Below are 26,647 nucleotides of genomic sequence, written 5' to 3' on the forward strand. Positions count from 1 at the left end.
ACTGCGTCCTGTGTCAGCACGCTGTGTCTTGTTTTCTGAAGCTATTGTTCCGTGCTCAGCTAAACTGAATGCCGGGATAATTGGTATACGGGCTCACAGCTAAAAACCGAGCACGTAAACAAAACCGAACAACAGAAGAACGTCGTCCATTGTCTTTCTTGTTCTTATTTGGTGTTATTTTCGTATCTTTAGCTATGTACCTTCCTCGTGCCGTTTGTTTGTCATCCTGTCGAAATAGCTGTTTATTCATTTTTCTGTGTTCGATTCGCGCTTTCTAAAGACGTCAGGAAGCCGATGCGTCTCAGTGGCTATATACCGTTATAGAACAAAGCCGTGTATCGAACTTCCGCCGTGGCATCGAAGTTCGTGTACTGATATTTTAGCGCGCACTTTTTCAAAAGCTCTGTTCATTGAAAATGAATACCGAGTCCTCTTGAATACCGAGTCCTCTTCAGCGAAGTCAGAACAAGCAATCGAGATTTTGTCTCAATGTACCGTAGACGCCCAGGCTCGCGAACATGTTTCGGCGAGCTAGTTCTCTATCCACCACTGCCCCACGAATCCTCCGCGGTGGCTCGAACAAAGTCCTTTACCATAGCAACTATCGCTGTGTTAAATTTGGCTCTAACAAAAGCTCGGTAGCTCACCTGAAAAAATGCTGTTCTCAACGCCTCGTTACGCGGAGCGTGACTCTTTATTTTTAGACAGCAAGTCGCGCAATCAGTCCTCCCATTCGAAGTACTAATCAGACCGAATCAAACTTTTCCTTCTCTCAGTGTATAGCCAAACTCCACCAACTCAAATGGACTGAGCTTCGGAAACGTTTGCCCCGCTCTCCACTTTGGTTCGCGCCGTCGCTAAATGAGGCTCGCGTACCGGAGAGCCGACCAATGAGAACCACCCTTCGAGGGGCGGCAAAGGCTCTCTTTCAACGCTGAGGTGCGTACTCGTTCAGCCGGATACAGTGTGAGCCGGAAGGCAGCTGAAGTGCGCCAAGAGCACAGCGCTCGCGCCCAGGGAGGAGTCCGCGTGTGGGGGCTTGGAGATCGATTGTGTCCGGAAATGGACAGAGGAAGGATGCCAGCAAAGAGCGGAAACGAGACTCGGAGCATCTCATCTCGTCCCAGTCCGCTGTGCATAGCTCGCTCGCGCGCGTTATAGAAGGCCCCTCGGAGTGGGCTGTTCGCACCGCCAGCCGTTTTGTGCACGCCAGCACTGTGCTGCTTCCCTCGGGCGCCACTGCAACTACTGCCACTTTTTACAGCGCACTCTACGCGCCGCCAACGCCACTGTAGAAATATGGTGGTTCGCGCCGCAGTAATGGGTCCCCGGGGCACCCTTTCCTCTGTTCGAGTTTAGAGTATAACGCGGGCAGTTCCTGCGGCTGCATTCAGCGGGTCCGTATAAACTTTCGCCGCAGTGCGATGAAAACTCGATGTTAACCGCCGTGAATCTCGGCGAGAATACTCGGCTCCTCCGACGACTGTTTCGAGAGAGAGAAAACGCTGCAAGCTCATCGCGCGTCTGGTTGCTCACTTCAATAAGAACAACGTGACATCCTGCTCAGAAAGATCCTTGCCCTCCGGCGTGCTTGCGATGCGCGGCGAGAATAGTATATAGGCGTCTGCAAGCGGAAAGAACTTCGCCAGAAAGTGAAGATGGAATGTAACACGTGCTTATCGTTCTGTCGCCCGAATGACAACGTAACTGCGTATGTGGTGTCGGCCCGGAAACAATGTTGGAATTCGAGACGACTTGAGGTTGTTGCGTGTTTTTGTTGCACACTTTCTCAGCATTTAGCGCATAAGGTATATTTAGGCATGTCTACTGCCACACTTTGTCCTTCGCTAACTATAAGTGGTAAATTTAGCGAGGGCATACGCAGAAAAGTTCAGTCGCTTTCTAGTGGTTCACTAGTGGCGCTATAGTTCCATGATATGTGCTAAATGCAGTTGAGTTTATTGTTGCTTCATCTCAACTCCGCGACTGCAAGACGGGACCTAATGTAATCAAATGAAAATGTTCATTGTAACTTCGTTAATCAGCTATTTAAACATTGCACTTTGTCCTGGAAATGGAATACGCTTTTTCAAGTAATCAACATGACTGAGTAATTGCAATTCCTTATTCCGACAAAAATAAATTTGAAGAAAAGAGAAAGATAAATTAAGGAGAAGAAAGGCAGGGAGTTCAACCAGACGAGCATCCCGTTTGCTACCCTACACTGGGAGTAAGAGAAAAGGGGGAATAGAAAGAGGGGAAAGAGGGAGAGAGTGAACATTGTGCGCACGCTGCACTGTGTGCAGTGACGCGTGGTCACACCAAAGTAAAGTTCGACAGGTGGTTACAAGTGGAAGTCATCTGGGATAACCCAGGGGCACGTGGTCGTTAGGAGTATGTCGCAGTACGTCGCAGTACATCGCAGTATGTCATTATCAGTAAATCGCAGGCTTTTTTTTTTTTACTTCAGTGCGAAAAGAAGGCTGGGGGTGAGCCGTGGGGCTTACTCGAGAGTTGCAAGCACTGGATAAAGAACATCCATCACCCGCGCTGCACTTCGCCCTGACGGAGTATGCAGCTTGCTCCAGATAACCGAAGGGTAGTAATGAGGGAACGAAGCATCACAGCCATTTGGCGGTCTTCGGTCAATTTGTCGGGAGTCAGCGCTGTGAATTCGACCTTGGTCCACTTTATCACTTGAAGTGGCTGTGGTTGCGGGTGTGGCATCGGCTGTAGCATTGGTAGTGGCTGCGGAGTGGCTGCAGCAGTGTCTGCGGCAGTGACTACGGCTGTAGTTATGTAGCGCGGGCCAAGCTTAAGCTTTCAGGGCGTTACATGGACCAGACAGAAGCAGGTCGAGTCGGTTCGTCAGGGCTGTCGAGTCCATGCCTGTCGAGTCCGTCTAAACGCTCGCCGTTTGGGCTGAACGAGCGTAGAGTCTGGCTGAGTCAGCCCGACTGCATGGGGTAGGTTGACCCAGCCCGACCCGTTTGCAGCGTGCATGTAAACGCAGACGGGTCGGGCTCGATAGGGCCGGGACTTACGCGGGACCACTGTGACGGCGTGATTTATGCGCCGGCAACGGGAATAGTTTCAGGACAAGGCGAAGACAAGCACTGTGCAGTGCAACCTCATCGTAGTGATAAGGCCCACGAAATAGAGCTGTTGAAGATGGCAGGGAGAACTGGAAGCCTAGTTCGAACGGGCTGATGTCTCGGCTCAACGCTGTGTGCCACCGTTGTCCAGACCTGTCAGAAGCGAGTTCACTTAAATGTGAGGTAACGTCCGTCAGCCCGACCTCCGACTCGATCCGCTCGTGTCGGGTTCATATAAGCGTAGCCATGTATGTTTCTCGGCGCGAACTTGTTGTCATAGTTGGACTCGACTGTGCCATGCCTAGGGGGCAGAGTTGAAAAATAGGTACTTAATCAGGAAGGGCCCCAGAGTCCACAGTCTAAGAGTGTGTATATTTAAGATTACTTGTAAAAGCGCAGGGGTCTCACTAAATGGCTTCCTGTCAGAAGTCAACCAGTGCTTACATGTTTTGCAGTCTGGAAAGCTGAGACGGGCCTTGGACGGCCAGCCTTTCATGTGCCAGCAGTGGGCATTCCCAGAAATTATTTTTATTAAGCAAAATAGCTTCCTTTGCCTCATTCGAAGTGCTTTGTCGTCGGACTTTCACCGCCGATGCTCTCGGAGTGTGCTCTCGCGCAATCGAGTTGCTGGGAGCCGTCGTCGCCAATCGCCAATTAGTATCGCTGTTTGAGACACGTGCTGTCGCGCGAAACCTTTGGGGCGTCTGAAGGTTTAAGCTGGTCGTGTCAGTCCTACACTGTTCCCACCACCCTCTGTGGTGGTTCCAAGCGCGGACTCCAGTGGTGCAAGTGGCGGATATTGGCAGTCTCCTTCCAACGCCGGCGCTCGCGACGCTGGAGACAACACACATATGTGTATCTCTCGTTATCTTTTTTTTTTATTCTGGGGTTTTTGCGTGCCAAACCACGATCTGATTATGAGGCACGCCACAGTGAGGGACTCGGGATTATTTTTGTCTTAACGTGCACCCGATGCACGGCACACGGATGCTTTTGCATTTCACCTCCATCGAAAGGCGGCCGCCGTGATACCTAAATTTCCTTACTGAAACGTTAGGCAACGAATAATCACCTGCAATCGCATCATTCATTTAATACAGCGAATAGCGTCCTAGAAGCGTTCAGCTATTCGTTTACGTTGACACTCATCATCGGTGGTTTCTACGCACTTATTTTTTTCTGTGTGTGGCGTGGTTTTATTATAGTGGGCCAAACTGCTGTTCTCTCGGTAGCGCCGGTGCCGTCCGGATCATCTACAGTACTGTTCAAAGGTTCTCGCTACCGACACGTGACGGCTTTTTTGTGTCCCCACACATTTAAAAATAAAAAAAATTAAATAAAATGGAGAAGCCCTGCACCACCAGGTAGGTACAGCAGGTGTGAGTGCCAATAGCAAAATAAATAAAAGGGGGATACAGCAGCATCCCAAAGGAATTTGACAGAAAAAACAATTATTAAAAGAAAGAGCGGAGGCAAGCCTGAAGTATATGGCAAAAACACAAATACGCATACACCTTTGATGCTGTTTTAAGAGGCGGCACACGTGACTGCTGTAGCTATTGCCGCCCCAGCTAATCGACCTATAGAGGCGGAACGGTGCTATCTGCCACAAACAATGCTTAGAGCCGATAGCGACGCATATTAATAATGATTATACTGGAGCTTTTGGTTGACTGATGTTCGCTGAAAACAGACTGAGTCGCTTATAGTGATCGTCCCCACGCGTGGTTCCATGCTTACGTCATAGAACGATGCATGCATATCTCATTTTCACTTGCTGTCTTCTTTAACCCTGCACGCAGATTCATCAAAGAAGCTTCCAGATGTTCTTGAGGAATTCAAGGAGAATGGAGCCCTGTCCAAGTACAACGCCGAAGGGGTGAGTCTGCATTTGTACTTTTGTGATGGTGTGAATAAGTTTGTCTCTGGCGTGTTTTCAATAGAATCTTCCTTCGCAACTTCGAGAAGACATTTCATGGTGATTCGTTTAGTGGTGTAGGGCGAACTTGCAGTTGAAATGACATCTCAGTCTAGTAATTTTATCAGTAAGGTCTTTATCAGTAAAGTAATTTTATCTTCGTTGCATGATCTTCATCTGGGGCCCTTTCGTGCAGTTCTTTCTTTCTTCAAAGCGAGATGAGATGGAATTTTGCGGTGCGGACAAGCACAGGTGCTTTTGGCAATCCTAGAAAAGTCAAGAATACTCGTGTAAGAGGGGTAAGATGAGGGGAGGACATATGCTCCCTATAACCCTTATTTGCATCGTTCCCATGTTTGAGAATTGAATCTTAGAAGCAGAAACTCAGGCCGCTTTTCTACTCAGCCGATTTATGAGTTATCACTATATTTGATAATTTGAATACAACTTTATAAGATTGAGTGGAGTAGTTTTGGGGAGCTGGTGCACTCACGAGGTTTCTGAGTGCAAGGATGCATCCAGATTAATACGAGCCGAAAAAGTGCTTTTATGATAATTTCGGGTCCCTCAAAAGGTCTGCAGCAGCGCCAATTACACCATATCCGACTGTTAGTCTTCGATCGCGCTTGAGCACTCTCGCCAGGCAATTGCTCATTGACTGCTAGAAGCGTGACGTTCATAATATAATGAGCAGCTGATTTTCTAGCGCAAACCTTTCTCATAGAGCGTTCTCACCGTCGAAGTGATTGGCGGTATCCGGCCTAAAATCCAATGACCAAGCCGCAACTCTCTAAACGCCTGCATACGCCATTTAGCTTATTGCTTTTGCGGCTATTTTGTGACCTCGCGTCTTTGACACCATTACTTGAGTTCACTCTGAAGTGTGCCGGTTCTGCTGAACTCCGGCTAACCCTTGCTTCTATGCTGTCAACAATCTGCTCAGCCACCGCGTGCCTGCGTTGTAAAAGAACCGAAACCTGTAAAAGTTGGTATGTACTCGTATTCAAAACAAAGCTTGAAGACACAAGGTGCAAGCGTCGAGCGAGTCACGTGAGAAGTGATCGTAGCTTACAATATCCTTACGAAGGATGGTTAATTTGTTAGCTGCACTTCTGCCTCGTTGGCTTCCAAAGAGATAAATTTCCTCGAATGTACTTGATGAAGTGGTTATAAATGCCTTTTTTTATTATTTGTGTTTTGCCATGGAGGAAGGAAAGCGAAGGAGAGGCCCCGGCCAGCACAGACGTGTTAGATTGGCGGAAGTCACGTGCTGTTTTTCGCAAAGGAGCACTGGGCAGTCCCAGTGCTCCAAACGTCAACGTTGTCATAGCAACCGCGCTCCTGAAGCTCTCGCTGTTGCTCTCGGCCTCTGAAAAGTGAGATAACATTTTTCCGCCGGTGTCTGCCTCGCAGCACATTTTGTTCGCAAGAAAAGCTGACTTTGGAGTGTAGTGTATAAGCTTGAAAATTGTGTTTTGGGTCTCTCAGTGTGAGTGTCAGCCAGCAACAGACACACTCAAGCAGTCACGGCGCGGGTCTTCGCCGTCTTCTTCAATGGGCCACGGAAAAACATAGGAACGCGCCAGCTTGACTAAAACAGCTACATAAGTTTCGTAGGCTTTGTTTTGACGCGCGTCGGCAGCACACACTTCCGGTGGCTCGTATCAATGCAAGTTCCAAGCTCTCGCCTATCTGCTCCCGCGAGCGGAGGCGTAAAGGGAGGTGGCAAACCAACATGGCTGCACATCCGGCTTCAAAAACGTGACGACAGGGCCTCTCCTATTTTGTTTCGTTCCTCCATGTGTTTTCCCTTATCTTTTACTTTTTTAGAAAATGGTGTCCCATCGGCGCATGCGCGGTTGTGCCTTTCGTGCTACTTATGTAGTTTTTTTTTTTTTTTGCATTAAATGTTTTATAGTTGGGAATAGCGCCAGTGTTCGTCATACTATTCTAGATCTTTAGTCTAATGACGGCTTATTCTGAATGCTTGCATTGTCTTCTGAGTGGCTTAAGCGCAAGACGGGAAGTAGTTCGCAACTCTGCTTCACTCGTCTGGCTACTCTAATACGGCGGCGCACAGTCCGCTTACATGATAGCCCACGAAATTGGATTGAGAGCAAGAGACACGCGGACTCTGATCCGGAGGAGCGAGGCGAACACTCGAATATGCGATTAGTTTTGCTTCGGCACAAGACACGGATACGAGTAAAGGGGAAGCTTTGCCACGGGCGCTCCTATCTAAATGCACGAGAACGGAGTAATACTTTTGATCTGCCGGCATTGCACCGTACTTGATTAGGGTAGCGGCACCTAAAACAGAAAGAGTGAAATCCACCGGTAGCTAGGGATTAAGAGCCGAATTCATAAAGCTTTTCGTCCATAAGGGCTCTTCGCCATTGGCTGACGACCGTCGCTAATGATTTGTCCAGTGCCAGGATTGGCTGAAATTTGCTCTTACGAACAATCCTAGCGTAACAGCTTTTTGGGAATACGGGCCTAAATTTGCTGGCATATATTTGCTCTTGCGCACTATTTCAGAGTAAGAACTTTTTTTGCGACTACGGGCCCTGGTCTTTATTTAGGTAATCATTTAGCGAAAATTGTTTAAAATATAAATATGTTCAAAAGCTAGGCGCGTATTCACAAAAAACGTTCTTACGTTAGAATCGATCGTAAGAATAGATCCAGCTGACCGTGTTGTTGGGCGCATTATTAGTGTAGGTGGCTGAACATTTAAAGATAGCACTCGCGAGCGAAAATCTTTATGAATTTGGTCCCTGAAAGATTAAGCTTGCGAGTCTGTAATTCAGCAATAAAATACAATAACAAAAATCTGAAAACTTCGTTTATTGGCAAATATAAAGCGGAGGGGGGGGGGGGGGTGACCAAGCAGGGATAATGTAACGTTTGTAGTCCAAATATTTTCATTTTCTCTTCTTGTCACTGTATCAGTGGCTCTTTGTCCACATTTTCACCATAACTTGCAGGTCCTGAACGGTGCTTGATAGAAAATGATAGAATCGAGCGAGAGGGATCACGCCATTATACTGGCCCTGATGCTTTGAAAGCTCTGAAATATATCATTAATCTTAGAATGGAACGGTTGGCGAAACCCCCGTGAATCAACGTAACGATTTTACCTAAATTGTGTTTTAAATTACTTGCGTCATATTTGTGCGCTTTAGACACTCTAATGTATGTAGTTTACGAAATTGCAATAGCTGCATTTGGTACCGATATGTAAGTTTTGCATTTTAATTTTCTTGAAATTTACGGATTTTCGATGATATTGTGAAGCATTCCAGGCCTTAAATTACAATTATCCTTGAAGCAGTTGGTATAAAGTTAGCTTTCTCTCTTAACTTCAATAAATAACCTTCAAATCGATGCAGCGATGGTCAAGTAAGAGCACTAGTGCGTTTCATGTGTATTTCAATGAGAGAACTGGATTTGGCGCCGTGATAAAGCTTCCCGTTAAAACCTGCCACTTGGAGTCAGTAGTATGAAATCTTTAACATTTTCATAGAGAATATGTAGAAACTTTCTTTACAACCGAAAAGAATTGTTTATTTATTCATTAATTCATTTTACTGTTGTCGAGTGCATTTTGTGTCGTCACACAGTATTTTCCGCGAACGTGTACTGCGAGACACGCTTGTGAACAAAAGAATTTTGTTGCATTACCAGCGCTTTAACAACGCTTCAGATTGTCTTACCGAACTTCGCCAAGCTCCTTCCAGTGCCGAACTATAATCGGCATGTATAGTGTGTCCAGCGTGTTAGCCATTCATGCCTCATCGATTCGCAAGCTCCTGGTCTCTTTAGCATCCACGGTTTTATAGGGGCTAACACCACAGTCATCGGTTGGCCTACACATTTCATTTACTCTTATACAAATTAAAAAAGAACATAGGGGCGTAATCTAGCTTTTTCAGAATTCGATATTATTATTTTTTTACGATCTGACAACACAACACAACACAAATCGCCGTCCTCGGCTATAATAGGGCGTGGTATTGACTGTGCGCTGTTACTGGCGTTGCCCGTATATCTGCGCCGCCTCTAAGCGTCTAAACATAGCCGAAGGGCGCTCGCTGGCAGAGCTGCTCATTAGGACCGATCGCTAATCTCGCGGCAGCACCTAAAGAAGCGACAAGTTTAGCGACGCCGACGCTCGATGTCATCAAAGCCGTGCAGAAGCGCAGGATCAAACGGGCGACCGATATTCAATGTCTGAACTGACAAAGGTTGTTGTGCTTTTACGTGCAGCCTTGCGATGTGACTGCGTTTACTTTGACTTTAAGAAATCTGGGAAAATATTTAAAACAAGAAAAGCTGTTATGCTAGAATTGTTTGTAAGAGCAAATTTCAGCCAAACCTGATGCTGGGCGTATCAGTAGCGGAGGCAATCAGCCGATTGCAAATAAGTCTTACGAAAGAAAAGCCTTCTGAATTCTTCCACCGAGTAGTTGTATTTGTTTATTTTTGTATTTACGTCATACCCACAGCGCCTCATCCCATTACAGCCACAGTTGGGCGAGGGGAGAGGACACGAAGAACACAACACTTCGAAACATACAAGGTGGTAGCAATCATCAACAGCCGCGGAAATAGTTACAGAGATAACAGTGATATAAAGAAACATTTATAAACAAAACATCAAAATAGGTCAATATTCTAAGGAGCTTAGGTGATTATACACAAGAAAGAAGCAATACAGTAGAGTCGACGGTGCAGCACGCATGTGAAATGCAGTATTCAATGAAAAGCGATTTTAAACACTCGGTAGTAAACAGACAGGAATTACTAACAGGAAAGTAAACAATACAATACTCATCACCTGGCATAGCCCAAACACTCTAGAGCTCAGATTGCAATAAAAATTACTTAGCCAAAGCAATAAAGACATCATTAGCAGATATATTTATGGCAGAATGGCCTAATTGATACGGCAGACATTGCCAAATCCTGACTGGGAGCTTACCACTGTCGTTGATAAGAAAAGTGTACAATCATTGCATTCTACCGGTGCTAACATATGGGGCAGAAACTTGGAGGTTAACAAAGAAGATCGAGAGCAAGTTAAGGACCGCACTAAGAGCGCTGGAACGAAAAATGTTAGGCTTAACGCTAAGAGACACGAAGCGAGAGGTGTGGATCAGAGAGCGAACGGGGATAGCCGATATTCTAGTTGACATTAAGAGGAAAAATGGAGCTGGGCAGGCCACGTAATGCGTAGGATGGATAATAGGTGGACCATTAGAGTTACAGAATACCAAGAGAAGAGAAGCGCAGTCGAGGACGGAAGAAAACTAGGTGGGGTGATGAAGTTAGGAAATTTGCAGGCGCAAGTTGTAATCAGCTAGCGCAAGACACGGGTAATTGGAGATCGCAGGGGGAGGCCTTCATCCTGCAGTGGACATAAATATAGGCTGATGATGATGATGATCTAATTGATTCTATTTCCGGATTCTTCTGGGAAAAAGGGACATTCGGAACTAATTAGTTTTGCAAGCGAATTCAAATATATTATATTTGGGGTTAATTTTGTGAGTTTAGTAATTAGGTTCTTTTATGTAATTGTGCATTTCAATTCCAACTTGTCAATGATAAATATTATGCAAAAAAATTAACTGATGTCCTCGTCGGCGACAATCTAGTGCATCCCTTTGCAGTATCATGTTTCACGGCGCTTCAAGCTTAACTTCCTGTCACAACATTGCGAATCAAAGCGAATGGCCTAATTATGCAACCTCTTTGATTTTGTCGTGTCACGCACTGTAGGAGGGGCCCGAACCACACATGCGTAGTCAAGGACAGATCTCGCGTATGTATTATAGAGGAATTCTCTACTAGTCATATTAAATTTCTTTGTGTGTGTTACGGTGATGGAACCTTAGTATCTTAGTACCTGTTACATAGTCAACATGCCGAGGTGTTTATACGCTTTCGAAACATTAGTCAACTTGAGGGGCGTGCCGTGCAAAACAAGTAAAAGTGGCGGTTACAGGCAAAAATAAATGACAAAACTATAGCAGGCTTTATGCTTCTCCTCCATACCGTGGGCTCGTTGCCGCATTACGCTAAAGTTATATCGCACGCTTATACACCACGACCAAGATTAACACAAGCGGATCAATAATAATAATAATAATAATAATAATAATAATAATAATAATAATAATAATAATAATAATAATAATATATTATTATTATTATTATTATTATTATTATTATTATTATTATTATTATTATTATTATTATTATTATTATTATTATTATTATTATTATTATTATTATTATCTTTTTCTGTTGATGTTTCTTTTGTGCATGCTGAATCTATGATGGTCAAAATTTGTAAGAGGTCATTTTCTGTGCATATCTTATCGGTCTATCGACCGCCTTCATGCAGCCTCTCACGGTTTCTTGTAGAGCTTGATGAAACTCTGCGGCAGTGGAGCTCAGTGGACCAATTCTGCTTGATCGGGGACTTTAATATCAACATTTTATGTCCTGAAAAAGTATCTGTTTGTGATTATCTATCTACGTTGTCCGCTTATGGTCTGGAATGTACAATTGGAGCTCCCACTAGAGCGGAATTAGTTAATAATTGCCTAGTGCAGTCCTGCTTAGATCACATAGCGGTCAGAGCTCCCAACTGTACATTTAGGTCATGTACTATTTTACAAAGGTTGGCTGAGCACTACTTTGTAGCATGCCGTCTTGTATTACCGGATGCGCCTGGAACGCCGTCGGTTGGAAATACACCCGGGCAGCGCAAATGCCTTGTCCATATAGTTAATCAAGCTAAGTTTGATAATCTTATCGTTTCGTTTGACTGGGCATCCTTAACCAAAGAATATTCGTCAAGCAACGTGTATGAAAGATTCTGTACGCAGCTAAAAAATTTTGAATTACGTTGCATACGGTTAGTAGCTAAACCAATAAGAAAGGGTCACTGCTGGATGAACACGGAAATTCTTGCTGCGATTTCGTATCGAGATACCCTGTGGGAAACGCTGTAAAAGAAATCCGAGAAACCAAACACTGCGATTAGAATACAAGTCGGCAAGAAATAGAGCTGTTGCTCTTCTGCGTGGCGCCAAACGCCGTTACTTCTTTCATAAATTTCAGCAATCTTCAAATAATGTAAGCAAAACTTGGTCTTTGGTAAATCATCTAAGAGGGATGAGTTCCAGTAAACGGTCTGTTTTCGATTCTTTTCAGCAACCTCCCACAGCAGTGGCTGATGCTTTCAACAGGCACTTTGTAAAAGCATCCCTAAGCGCTGTTTCTTTATCCACAAACACTCGGTCGTTAACGCATTCCATATCTGAGTCAGCTTTTCTTCCGAAATTTTCGAAGTGTGATCTGGAAGAAATTCTTTTCAGTTTCCGTCCTAACAAGCCCACTGGATATGACGGAGTATCATTACACATCATCCGAAGGAATTTCAATGTTCTGGCAGATATTATTCTTCATATACTGAATGGGTTTTTGGAAGGTGATGAAATTCCGGCATGCCTAAAAACGGCAGTTGTTTTACCGCTACATAAGTCAGGGAAGAAAGATAAGATTGAAAACTATCGGCCAATTTCTATCTTAGCGGTTATTGCTCAGGTCTTAGAAAAATTTCTTTTCCGCACTATGTGTTCTTTTCTTAACAAATTTTCTATCCTGACCGATCGCCAGTTTGGTTTTGTTTCTGGGCGCGGTACTGTTGCACTGCTTGAAGAATTTGCAGACGACCTGTTCTCGGCATTCGATCAGAATCTTTTCACGTGTGCTCTCTTCTTAGACGTAGCGAAAGCGTTTGACACCCTGAACCACCAAATCTTGTTAAATAAGCTGTATTTTTTGGGATTTCGTGGACCCTTATACAACATTCTCAAAAATTACTTGAGCAACCGATTTCAAGTGGTCGCTACTGATGATAAGGGCGTTTTCAGTTCTAAGTTGTCACTGAATGCGGGTGTACCGCAGGGGTCAATTTTATCGCCATTGTTGTTTAACATCTTCGTTAATGACTTTCCTTTGGAGATTTCCAAATGTTCTGTGTTCCAGTATGCTGACGACACTGTGTTACTAGCAAAACATCTATCTTACAGAATGTCAACTGAAATGTTGCAAAATGACGTGTACAGTGCGATGCTTTGGTTCAGTAACAATGGAATGGCTGTTAATGCCCCAAAAACACAACTGGTATGTTTTCGCTCTCCACTCAAGACTACTGTGATTAACTTGCCTCTCTACTTAGAAAAGTCTAACTGTGTTCCTTGTAAGTGTACTCCTATTCCATACGTAGATTGTGTTAAATATCTTGGAATATTTTTCGATAGCAACTTATCATGGCAACATCACTTATCACTCATTTGTTCAAAACTAAGGTCAGTCGCTTGGCTGATGTTTAATATGAAAAGCATTGCGCCTCTCTCTGTAAAATAATTGTGCATGCATTGGGTTATAGTGTATTGAGATATGGTATTACGGTCTTCAGATTCTGTGCGGATCGTTGGAGATGCAGGGTAGACAGGATTATAAAAAAATATCCTTATAAATGTTGCCTACAATTCCCAAACAGTAACAGCTGCAAATATCTTCCGTGAACTTGGTCTGCCTAATTTTCATTCTTTGCTCGTTGAAACAGTTGTGATAAAACACTTTTGGACTTCTGCTTTCAAACAAAAAAATACCTCCACAAGGGAACTTCGTAAACACGTCCGCTATATGGTTCCTCGTTCATCCACAAAGTATGGTGCGGCCAGACGCTGTGCATATGTGCCGGACATGTTTAACAAGTTACCGAATGAAATTTTTAACGCTACTTCAAAAAGCATGCTGAAAGAACTATTGAAGGAATCATGGTGAAACTAACTTCCACAACACTTTGGCATCATAATTTTCACTGCTTCAACTTCTGTTTCACGTAGAATAACCAAATGTTATCTTATTTTTTTTCTGGTCATTTTTTTCTTTGTCTTTCTGTCTCATCAACATCTTTTTATTTACCGTTTGTATCATGTTCATGGCACGGTCCTACAAGCCAATTGAGGCTTAGACCGGCCTGTTTGTGTTGCTATGTATTTTTTTGGTAAATAAACATTATTATTATTATTATTATTATTATTATTATTATTATTATTATTATTATTATTATTATTATTATTATTATTATTATTATTATTATTATTATTATGTTAGCATCTAGAAACACCACAAAGAGAAAGAAAAACAGGCGAGCTATTGTCTTCTAAAAGAAACGCTAGCCCAACCCACTTCAAGAGGAGAGAAAAAAAAACGAAAGAAAAGAATGAGAAAAGAAAGAGGAAGGTGCACCACAAACACACCACACAGCAAATAGCATTAATCCAAAACTGAAGCTTTATTGGAGTAAGGATCCAACATGCAATGTAACTTATGGAATAACTTGTGTATGATGAAGCAGGAGAAATTATATTCCATGGCGCAATGAGATCAGCGAACAGGAAGCAGACAAATTATCGTTGTGTTCAAGTGCGGAAGTCTAATACGCGTTTATTGGCCTTCATAGGGTATGCTACGTTCTTTAAGCCGTCTGTGATGAGTCAAGCTATTTTAGTGAGGACGACCAGAATTTAGATCTTTTGGTGGTAAGTCGTGTTAAGATGAAGCTTTAGCTAGGGGCCAATTTAGAGGTTCCTATTAGATACTTGAAAAACGCAGAAATATTTTTATGAGACAAGCATTCGGCTAATTTGAATAAAATTTGTTGAATTTGAGAGAGAACTGTAGGAAGCAGACTATTGACACAGGGCCTGCAATTTCAGTAAAAAATTGCAGGAAATTGAAAAGTTAGAAAAATATTACTTAAGCGCGAAGTTGACAAATCTGCGCCAAAAACAGATATCACATTTCTGTTAAGTACGTCCATTAGAGCATCTAAAAGGAGCTATTTGGTATATGAATTTACATCTCTCGTGGAGTTGTTAGAATGTTTACAACGGTATTGTTTACAAGCACCCCACCCACAAATTGGTGGTATATTTCGAAGGGGTGTATAATACGTCAATTTTATGCGCTTTAGATTTATGATTAAGGGCAGTTTATAGAGTTGCAATATTGGTTTTATTTCAGTGGTACATAGTTGCAAAGTTGTTAGTTTTGTTTCTCGAAATTTTGGAATTTTCCACAATGTTTATAAAAATTCTACGTGCTGAAATAAAAATCTCCTTCCTAATGTCACCAGATATTTTTCTCTTTCTTTCAAATGCAACAAACCTCATCCAATATCTCCTAACATTCCTCCCTAAGTCTTCCTCTTAAGGAAGCTTTAGCTCGGGATTCCTATCTAAACACACGGGAACGGAGAAATTTTCTTATTTGGCAGCCAAGGCGCAGAATTTGGTGAACTTTGTTTCATTTAAAAGAAAACGTTAGGCTTGTTACTGTAGCAAGCAGATTATTTATTCAGCCCATCAATTTTTGTTTATTTTTGTGGAGGTAAACAGCAGCAGAATTCGCGAGGCCTTGGGAGAGGGACCAGGTGGAAATTTCGGATGCTGATGGCTCCTTTAGTGGTGTCTTAGGTGACTTCAGGACCACTGCCTCTTTTCCTTCTTTATATATATATATATATAATCCATAATCTATTATACTGGAATGTTTTGATGGGACAACGCCTACTTTAGTCCCTGACGTGCGGCTGCGGCGTGCCATCGTTAGGCCTCGCAGAGGGCGATCATTCGTCTTAGTTACAGAAGGGATCCTCAGATACACGCTACACAGCGGTTGCGCCTGAGCGCCGTACGCTTCACAAAAACGCTCGATGGTTGTGAGCCACTCGAACTCCCGCCTCGCCTGCCGACGTCGCTTCGCTGCGTGCATAGACGTCGCGCCAGCCATCTATGCACGAGCGCTCACGCATGCCGGAGAGATTACCTCGAACACCTCTGCTGTTCCAAACGCTCCAACTTATACTCGGCTGGCGTGCCGCCTCTGCAATCGGGTATTTTTCCTTTCACCATTGCGCTCTTCCGTCTGTAAACCTCGTGCGGCGTCGCCGAAGGAGTAAAAAAAGCGGAAGCACGTCGGCGAACCCTTTCCGCGAGCTTCCTGCCTTCAGACTCCCTTGCGTGTTTCCCCTTTCTCTTCTCGCCGTAATCACGCTCCCGTCATTTGTAAGAGTTAGTCACGTGCGGTCAAGGCTAACTCGACTGCATTCAGAATGCTTTCATTTTTTTTTAGCTGTTTCCCAGCCATCCTTTTGATTGGCGAGTGGCTTGCTGCTTAGTATTACTTTGGTCAATACTAACTGCTTGTATAATATAACACCGGAAGTATCCCGCTCACGAGCTTTCGAAAATTCGAGTACACAAGAAATGGGAAAAGCGAGAAAATTTGGCCGCTACTGCTCACAGTGATTCAAGTTACTGTCCGAAAAACACTGCGATAAAGTGTATAGAGGTAGCCTGTTTACTTGGAGATGACCAAGGTCCAAGTAAATTCTCTTATAGTGACAAACTTGCCCAAGTCAAAGTGGTATTACGATTATACCGCTTCTATACTAAACTACTGTCGAACTACTAACTAGCTCACTGCAGAATTTTCATCGACTGTTTCTTGAGTACGCCGGGACAGGAAAAATAAAAGCCTGCCCTTGAGGTGTGGTTATCTTTACCTGCATTGAACAGCTCTATTAGCAGTCTTCTTGCACACTTTTCTTTTTTGAACATGTCATAATGTATCGCACAAACTCGGTTGCAAGGTTCTATGTCCAGCTTTATATTGGATAGTCCAATAAGTTTAAAAGCGCAACCGAAGACAGGACGACAAGAAACACTAACAAGCGCTTACTTACAACTGAGTTTAATGCGGAAAACCGATTATTTTTATAAATGTTGTTAGAAAGCCGTTTTACAGTTTGCGCTCTTGTTAGACTATGCAATACCAACTAGCTCAAACCGCCACCCTTGTAATTTATATTGGATGTTGCTACGTGGATGTAATGAGCCGCACTTCCACTGTATACGAGAGTCGTACTGTACCGTTGGAACTGCCTTTCATCAGGCACCGACGTGCGCTGGCTGCTGGCGCTCTGATTTATCGCCGCGGTGCCAGAGACGCCGTTTCCGGTGCAGCGCCCAAGCAACGGAGGTTTTAGTGAGGCGAAGAGAAAAATAAATGAAGCCGAGCTTAGTGCAGCGCACCCTTCTTCACCACTGTCCGCGCGCAGGCGACTCTCAAGTGCCCGACGTCTGAAGGGAGCTCTTATGCTGAAGGGACGGCATCGAGTTACAGAGCTTTTGATGGCTGGACAGAACACGAAATACGCTCGGCTAATCGAGAGTCTATTCCTTCTCAAGTGAGGTGGTCGCGTTTACGCAAAGCTTTAGGTGAGCATTTCTCTTGTCTCCAGACACGAGATGGATAAGGTGATCACTTTCTTTCGGCCCACGGCAGCTTCCGTTTCTTTAGTAGTGGAGACGGGGATTAGTAGGGTAGAATGTAGCCGTGCCCGGCCACACCAAATGCGTTCCAAGTAAACCCCTCTGATAACCTGAAGAACTTATCATGGGCTGAACATGACCTCCTGAGTCTTTACGAATCGGCAGTTCGGAATGACCTAAATGTTCGGGTATACCTTCGCGCTGGTACTGGTCGACCACATTACAAAGGGCAAAGACGCACCACTCATGGATGGCCTGCGGGCTCACCCAACAAATCTGGAGCTGTGCATTGTATTACGTGTACGCGTTGTATTGAGCTTGATAGAGCTCGTTTATTCGCGTCTTGCTTCAACGAACTTGAGAAAACAGTTTCTTCAGGTCGTTTGAAGCTTGATGAAGTATAAAATTGTAGGCGCTGCTTGAATAAGGAGAAAAAAATTGGAGGACGCTTAAGCTTTGCCTTTAAGAGTAGGACGTGATAGCGTTATCGGGGCCCATTCGCATCGCAACGCGCGGCTGTAGGTCTGGTAGAAATGCTGGAAAAGGGGTTTGTGTTAGAGTTTCCTCGTAGCAGAATTAGGTTTTCTCGTACATTAAAATTACAATCTGACGCCGATTGGTAAACAGTCCGATGGCGAATCCGACGCCGAATGGTAAAGTCGTACTTTATCATTTTTCTGGCGGATTTGACTGTGAGAAATTAAATTTTTGCTCACCAAATCCTTGCACCACGTGGAGGGCCTACGCGGTCGGGGTGGTTGGGGATTTTCTCCGCCACCCGCATCGCACGCCGGTTGCCGACGCCGAATTTTCTGCGACACGGGGCCCTTAACGCTCTCGCGTTTAAAAATTGTTTGGTGTATTTCTTGCCCGTGCTTTCGGATGTGGAAAAAAAAAGGCCATTTTGTCTGTTTCTTCAAGCTGCTCATAGCAAGGCTATGAATTCGCCAAAGTTCTAAATTAGGTCGTGTTTCGAAAATTTAAGTGGCAGCAAAAACGCTCTTGAGCCAAAATGTCGCCATATCATCATAAGTGGCAGCATGAGGTTCCTATAATGATTTTTCGGCTTGGTTATACTTGCTGAACCATTTTAAACCATGCTAGATAATTCTTTCCTGTATCAAAGAATCCGGATTTGTCGGCCACACTGGTTTCCTGCTTTGTTTTGCGCGTGCTCTCGCACATAATTTTGCTGTTACTTGAGCTTCGTTGTAACTAACAAGGCAGAAAGTATCGAACCAAGATTGTTTAAATATACGGCGCCGTCCAGGGTTCCTGTGCCACTCACTCGTCGATGAGACAGACCCTGCAAGGACGTCTGCATTTTGCAAGCGTGATGATATACGCTGGTAGTGTTGCGTTCATGTGAAATGTTGCCAGTCTAATAACTGCGCCTGTCGTTTCACAGGCTTAGCGGCAACGTAGAATTGTATTTGCTGCCTCTTTGAACACTCGTTATGAAGTGGCTCACTGGATGGCCGGAATTTCTCACATTTTTCTCCTGCCCCTCAACTCATTCGCTTTCGATGCTTCTGTGTATGGTCTGCGTAGCCAGAAAGCATCTCGTGTTGATTAGCTGCAATGCGTAAATTAAATAACATTGACTTTACGTTCATTACCGGCCCTTTCCGTGCAGAAACTTCTCTCCACAATGCCCATCTTTCTTCGCTCAAGCTGCTTTTATATTTAATTAGCTGATGCGTTATTGATTGAGTGATTGATTGATTTATTTATTGATTGATTGACATTAGAAAGACAGAGAGAAAAAGGAAAAGAAAGACAGGGAGGTCCGTTAATCAGAGAATATCTCCGATTGGCTACCCTGTACCGGGGGAGGCGGAAAGGGATGTGATAGACGAGAGAAAAAGAATATGACAAGAAAATAAAAAAAATAACACACACAACGCAGAACTGTTTCTGTGAGTGCTGCCACACAGTCTGCGAAGGCGTTACATAGAGTTACACAGTGTCAACGTCCCATTATTGCATTCTACGTCACAGTAGCGCACCCAGGATCTCTGCCAGGGGGGGTGACAGTTTGCCAATACCATCTAAACAGCACTAATTTCGATTTCTTCACGGGAGATTGTCAAAAAAGTGCGCTTTTTGCGAGTGTGCAGACGATTGCGCGTCTTACATCTTAGTTGCAGTACTCAAATGCGTAAGGAAAGAAAAGGGGTTAAACAAAAGGGGGGAGTTAAGTCAGCCTCAGGGGGGGGGGGGGGTTACAACCCCCGAATCCCCCCCCCCCCCGTCGGCGCGCCACTGCTACGTCACACAATGCACAGTCACAACTTGTCACAACTTATCACACAGTCCGATGTCTTTTAAGAACGAAGCAGTGCCTTCACAGTGGCTCGCGCTGGCGTTCGCGTAGGCCAGTTTCCGAGGATGTTGTTTTCCGTGAGTCGGCGCTTGTCCAGTTGGTTTAGCGTGGCTGAAAGGGCTGCTCTTCTGGAGTTGAAACGAGGGCACTCGTTTCAACTTGGTTATCTTGGGACATTAAAGCCCCATGGTAAACAGGCACCTATATGTGAGGCGCCGTAGTAGAAGACTGCCGAATATTTTACTACCTGGGTTTCTTTAACGTGTAACCAAAGCACCGTGCACAAGCGTTTTTACATCCCACCGCCATCTAAATGTGGCCGCCGTACCTGGGAGTCCATCCCATGGCGTCATGGTCAGCAGCAGTCGTTGAGCACTGAACCACCGCGGCGGATGCCAATGCACGAGGCACCAGCGACTATTTGACACAAATCATCGCCTCGCTCCCAAATTGAGAAGCCTACTTCCGTGCTCCCTCAAGGGCTGCAGAAGATAGTGCCAACCTTTCCTTTTCTCATACAGAACCACATTTCCTTTTTTGCTTCACTCAGGACATCGACCTGGAGGGTTTCCAGGCGTTCATGGACACCTACCTGGAGATGGACACTCCCCGGGACCTTGTCAAACACCTATTCCTCTCGTTCGTCCGAAAGCCCGCTCCGCCGCGCGCACAGATCGCCGATGGACGGCTGCTCAAGGTATGCTCCTGGCTCTTCCAACTTTTTCGCTCTTGAATTCAAACTGCAGGAGTCACTACTACTTCTACTACTATCAGACCGTACTTGTGTCGTCGTCTGCAGGGACATTATGCATCGCTTTGCCTCGCAAATATACAAAATTATTGTCTTTTATCATTGATTCTAACCCAGGACACTTTCGAACGCACCGATTGCTGTGGAGCTGATAAAGGAAGTCTTGCGTCTCAAACGTTGAGATAGTTTCTCAAATCTGGAGAGTAAGTTCCTCGTTAAGTGGTGCTCTGTTTACTTTGTAATAAATCGCTACTCGACGCAAGCTACTTTAGGCACGCTATCGCATCCGACACAGCTAATTTAGGCAACGGTCAAAAAAAAAAAAAAAAAAGAAGAAGAAAAGGATGGGCGCGAGGTGTCGCTAGCTGCAGCAACATCGTGGTGTCGTTTGCTGAACGTACGAGCAACTATACAAACAAAAAGTGGCTGTTCGGTCGTGAATGTAGGGCGGCAATTATGGCGTGGATAGCTGAGGAGAATGCGGTTTATGGCGTCATTGCTTAACGACAGTGCTCACTGAGCATCTGGGCTGCTAGAGCATGTGTTGTTAGACGATGATTGAAGTTACGTTGAGTGCTTCTTTGGTAAAAATCATTGGTGGAGTGTAACTCAATAAAATTAAGTTGACCTGAACTATGGAGTCTAGCATCGCAAACCTATACAGGGGCTGGGATAGACGCCGTAATGGAGTGCTCCGGATTTGTTTGGCAAACTGGAGTTCTTTAACCAGCACTTAAATCTAAGTATTCGAGCGTCTTCGAATCCCACCCCCATCAGAATGCGATCATAAATGCAGTTAAAAACACTCACTTTAAGATATGCACGGAAACCTTGGACTTGTTATCGGGAGTCATGTGGCATGCGCCATCATTCGCAGTGATAATGATGAGATCACATTACAGTTCTATGTAGCGTACTTTACCTTGTGTACACCTTCCTGTGAGCGAAATAGAAATTCACTAAACACAACACCGAACAATGTGACGGCATAGTGAATAACTCGTGGAACGAAACACAAAGGTGAACAGCGCCGCAATCTGGCAACAATGAAAGCAAATTTTGTTTTTGGAGATATTTCTCTACAAATGGTGGCACACATCCAATAGACGCAGTGCTTCTGTGTATGCTTGATATTGATGAATTGTTTGGTGCTGCAGAGCCACAGTTCCTACTATAGACCGTGTGTTCAATGTTTCTGTGCCATATACTTCAAAATGGAGCGAAAATGTATACCCAGAATTCACCAAATTGTCTTTATTCGTTCGATTCACTTCACCTGCGAGGCTTCCAATCCACGTAATGATGAAAAGCAGACGCGATTCGGAGAAATTGAGGGGTAACGAGCGCTTGAGTGTCAGTGCCCATCAAGCGGACTTGCTATATATATAGTCACAATCATAAGCATACGTCTGATGGCTTATGATTGACTAAAAAAAATCAGGCCTCTCTGTTACTTTTTTTCTCGTTTATATACATATCAATGTAAAATGACAGCCGCAGCACACAGTTCTATCATATGGTCAGACGAGCAAACTATCTGAGCTCTAAGGAAGAAAGCGATGCAACTATTTAGTCATGGGGGACGGTTGTTCGCGTCTTCGATCACGATGTGCTGAACTGCGTAAGGACTGTCGTATGCGCATATACTCGTGCATTTGCGGAGTGCAGATGCGCGCTAAAGACACGTGCGTGCGGTGGTTGTACTAATACGGTTAACACGGCTACAAAAATATTTGCGTGAAGTCTTACAGCGGCAAATGGCTGAATCTTTGAATGAAGCCTCACAGTACGGCTCACTTGCGGAAAAAGATGCTTTTAGCTGCGGTGTGATCATGCGCCGGCCTTGTGGCAGTGATGATGCAACCGACTTAGCTTGATCCCGTGATGAATGCTCGAGCTTGCATCGCCTGCTGATCGTCTGCCCTGCTCGACGATGGCTACAGTCTAGCGGTAGAGTAGCATTCGTAGTGCCTTGATTGATTCCTTTTAGGCCATGCCTCCTTGCTTGCATTCATTTCAGGCTGTTTTTAGCAACATGAGTAGTGCATTGTTTTTTCTTTCGTGAAGTAATTTTTGTTCTTTGCTTGTTGACAAAAGCTTCGTAGAATGTAGTTAGTGCGCTTGCCTTCCATCTCATTTCCTCGAAAGTATGAAAATAATGCTTTTCCGACAATGTTTCATTCAATCGTCGTTGGAGCCCCGATTACAGAGTGCTAATGAGTTCAAGCGTAAACATTTTGCTGCTGTTACCATTTCAACATCGCAGATGTATCGCCTGTCACCTTATTAAGCATCAAGCTTCGTAGCCGTGGCGAATAACAACGATTAAACAAGATAGCATAATACAGCTGCGACTTTCATTTAAGCTCGCGTCTTAATCAAATAATACTCACCTTTACAATTTTCTTACTTTGACTTCGCGGCCTTCGTGCGCATAGTAACGCACTCACGTTTGACGTCTCAATTTTGAGTGCGTGAACGTCCTTTGCATCTCAAAGAATTTACCCGCTTTCCGCGATTATGCGGAGTGATGGTCGCACGCGATGTTGTTGTAGTCTTCGTGTTTGACAGACCTTGCGACCTTGTGGTCTGGAATGTTGATTATGCCGAGAATGATAGTCCCATTTCCGCTATTTGTGTTATATCCTACATGTTCCTAGCCTTCTCATTTGACATCCAACTGCTTTCTTCAAGTTTTGCTGTACGGGACAACCAACCTAGAAAACATTCATCACTTAAACTGTACGAACGGTTCGCTTGCTTACATTTTCACTGCCCGAAAAATCCTGACAGCTATGTAATGTATAAACAACGCCTACGATGAAGCAGGAACGTAACAAACTCAGAGATGGACAACGTCACACGCACATGAACGCATGTGGTGTGTGGGTGGGCGACGATGCAGGGAAATATAAAGAATAGTGCATTTCTATCTGCGATGCGTGTGCGTGCAATTGTCCTTCGTGCATTTGTAATGTCACGGCGCGAATAAAACGTATTAAGAGGCGTAGTACGAAATGATCGTTAAGCTACCTCGTGTGTAAGGACTTCTCCATCATTCCTCCGTGTTTCCTAATTCTCTGCATCGTCAAAAATCTGAAGACAAAGCGTATGCTTTCTTCGGTACTTTAGTTCCTCTTCCAAGGAAAGCGCTAAAAGCGCCCCCTTCTCAGCTTACTCGTTAGCGTGACCATGTTTACAAAAGTGATTTAGAACTTAATTCCTACACCCAGTGGCACCCAAAACAAAAGCCGCAAGATGTAAAGTGTCGATAACGATCTCAGGATACATCGACCAACCAGTGGTCGCATTCACAGGAATACAAGCTTTAAAGGACTCGTTCTGTTTGGATTGTGTGTATGCTGCAAACGGCTGGCTGCTGACTGGCTTGCTTAAAGACGCCTATCGAACTCGTATCGTCCATACCAGCGCTAAGTATTAAGCTTATAACACCAGCCATGCCTTTGGTGACACTGCATCCACGGTTTTAGTGAGACGGGGTACGGGCGCGTCTTGTTTACACACCGACGTCGGTGGCGTGAATGTATCACCACCGTTCCCTGGTCGACGCCCATAGCCCCCCTTCTGGTGAATATTTACAAATGCCTTCAGCGCTGTTAAAGCGCTACCCATTACGAGCAAGGCGAATCGCCTTTGTGCGATGCCGGCGTGTTTGACACGTTCGCGATATCCGCGCGCGGACCGAGTTAATGCGCTTTTCCAAGGGGCGCTCGATACTGCGCTCTCTTGCGGGCGTTTGTGTGCTTTTGCGAGTTCCAGAAGTACGCCGTTATCTGGCGCGTTTAGCTTCGGCGAATACGCGCTGAGCCCTCTAACAAGACAGCCGTATAAAACGCGAAAGCTTACGGCATTGCTTCCGGTGCGAGCCGTGAAATATGGTCGTGCGTATGTGTGTCGTGCCGCCAAGTATTGATGCGATCTATGAATTTGATAACGAGGTATTGCGCAGCTGAACGGAACGAACGCTAAGGGCCAGATGCAAACAAAGTGGGTTTGAACGTTTGAAAATTTGTTATTGCGAGGCGCGGCGCAGAGAATTCGGCGATTTCGGAAAACGAAGCTAATCATTTGTTGCTCGGGCATTCGGCGTTTGCTGGCTTTAATGGGACCGGGAACCGTTCCCGAACAGCCGACTGCAAAGATGCTGACTTCATTGAGAGGCTGGGTGGGCTAGCCTGGAATGCTATATCAATTGCTGGGTGATAAATATGATATAAAACATACGCCCACAGACACACATGCGCACTGTAAAGCTTCTCAATGTTTTGCTGAGGCCTGTTGACCTTAGAGAAGCCAGCAGCGCTTCCATGGTGCTGCATGCTGAGCTATAAACTATAAATGTATCTAGCAATACAACCGTGTTACACTGTGGAGGTACCTAGGTGTTATAGATTGGGTCATGTAAGGTGCTCTTCCTCTTTGCAGTAAGCAAAAATATTGTGTCACCGAATTGCATGGCGGAGGTGCTGGTTTTTCTATCGTGCTCGACAAATTTTGAGCCTGAGCTTGGAGTTCGTGGTACAGCCCTCTTCTATTGTAATGTGCATGCCACGCGCGCTAACGTTTAAAGACACTGAACGAGCTCTGTGCATTATGCCTACCGGAGTGACTGATACCATCTACAGCTTCCACAATGCAGCACCGTTTTAGGGGGCCATTTCGGCTTTTGAGCGCTATTCACTCGCCGATCGGCGTAATTTTTACTCAGGAACTGACAGTGAATGAGCGGAGACGTAGCAAGAGAACGAGTCTATAGAGTGGGCGATAACTGAAAGGTCGAGAATTGGTATTCGCCATCGCATTTTTTCTCGAGAAATCATTACGAAACCTACGCGTATAGTGGTCATGTGTAGAAAAACTAAATGAACTTTCGCTATCGACATGCAAACGCTTGTAATTTGACAGTAGTACCCCGACTTTCGTACAAGTTTGGGATTCGAAAAAGTAAATAATTTGTTCTAACCTCGCAATGTGGCTTCAAGTAGAGAATCCCGCCTTTCCTCTCTAACTAGAACGCGTTGGAAGCAGCTGCAGGAGTCTTCAGTGCTTTTCAATAAAGTCGTGTTCATCACTCGACATTCCGAATCTTGTTTGTAGTTAACGGCTTACATACGTTATGTGTTGGTTGTGGTAACGACCAACCTTCTGAGAACTACGAATGAAACTTGACGAAAGAGCTTGAAAGTTCGTCGCCTTTTTCACGCGGCACCCTTGAAAATAAAGAGAAAGAAAGCGAGAGCGTGTGAGGACAGTAATTAAAAAGTGCACGCAAACATAAAAAAAGAAAGAAAAGAAGCAAGGAAACATTGTGACAATGCAGAGAGCTCGCAAGCATCTCGCTGAATTACCTTTGCCTGCTGGGCTTCGTTAAAAATAATGAGATGCCTGAATGCGGCGTCAGCACTTTCAATTTCATAGAATGGTCGCGACTGCATGTGCCACCGCAGCTGGTGCTTCTTCCTGGGCTCTGGAGAAAGGACCCTTGTGGCGAGCACTTGTCGAAAGGATTTCTTTTTTTCCTTCACGTCGATTATCGCACGCGTCACCACTTTCTCTTTCAACGCGCTGGAGACCGATACTGAAGAGTTATTTTCTCTCTTTTTCTCCCGTTCAACGACACGGTGCCGCGTTGTAATGTTATCCCCAAATACATTCTTCTTTTGTCCCCTTGAAATGTATTTTGGCGTTCGCTTTGCGCCTGAAGCTGTCTCCAGTTGAACTTCTGCAAACGCCCGCTTATTAGTCGAACGTGGTGCTGTCAGGAACGATCTGCATTCAGGCCGGAAAGAGAGACAAACGGAACGCTGAATTCGAGGCAGGAATGTGCCCCTCGCTCAATGTAGGGTAGCAAGCAGTTGTCCAGTTGTCCTTCCTACCTTCAATATTTTCTCGCGTTCTCGGTGAACACTTGAAAGGCCTGCGGAAAGTGTTTTGCGTCCCCAACAGTTGCACTAATATCACAGAACGTTGTGTGCTCGAGGCTTGCCGAATATCGAACGCAGGTTCCAGGAGATGACTACATTATTCGCGGTAGTAAGCGAACACAGGAAAGCGACGTAACTTCCCCACGTAATAGTCTGACTTTCGTATATAAAGCTGCGGTATGCGTAT

General features: G+C 44.8%; 1 protein-coding gene across 6 annotated transcripts in view; it reads left to right on the plus strand.

Annotated features, from left to right (window-relative positions):
• Positions 1-26,647, plus strand: part of LOC119456458 (diacylglycerol kinase beta-like) — a 468,550-nt gene that overhangs the window by 352,225 nt on the left and 89,678 nt on the right. For all 6 annotated transcript variants that reach the window (XM_049669879.1, XM_049669881.1, XM_049669880.1 and 3 more), the window contains 2 exons: positions 4,898-4,974; positions 20,315-20,461. In XM_049669879.1, coding sequence (XP_049525836.1) covers positions 4,898-4,974; positions 20,315-20,461 — 224 coding nt within the window. The remainder of the gene's footprint in view (positions 1-4,897; positions 4,975-20,314; positions 20,462-26,647) is intronic.

The sequence above is a fragment of the Dermacentor silvarum genome, chromosome 6 (assembly GCF_013339745.2).
Source record: "Dermacentor silvarum isolate Dsil-2018 chromosome 6, BIME_Dsil_1.4, whole genome shotgun sequence".
Classification (NCBI taxonomy): Eukaryota; Metazoa; Arthropoda; class Arachnida; order Ixodida; family Ixodidae; genus Dermacentor; species Dermacentor silvarum.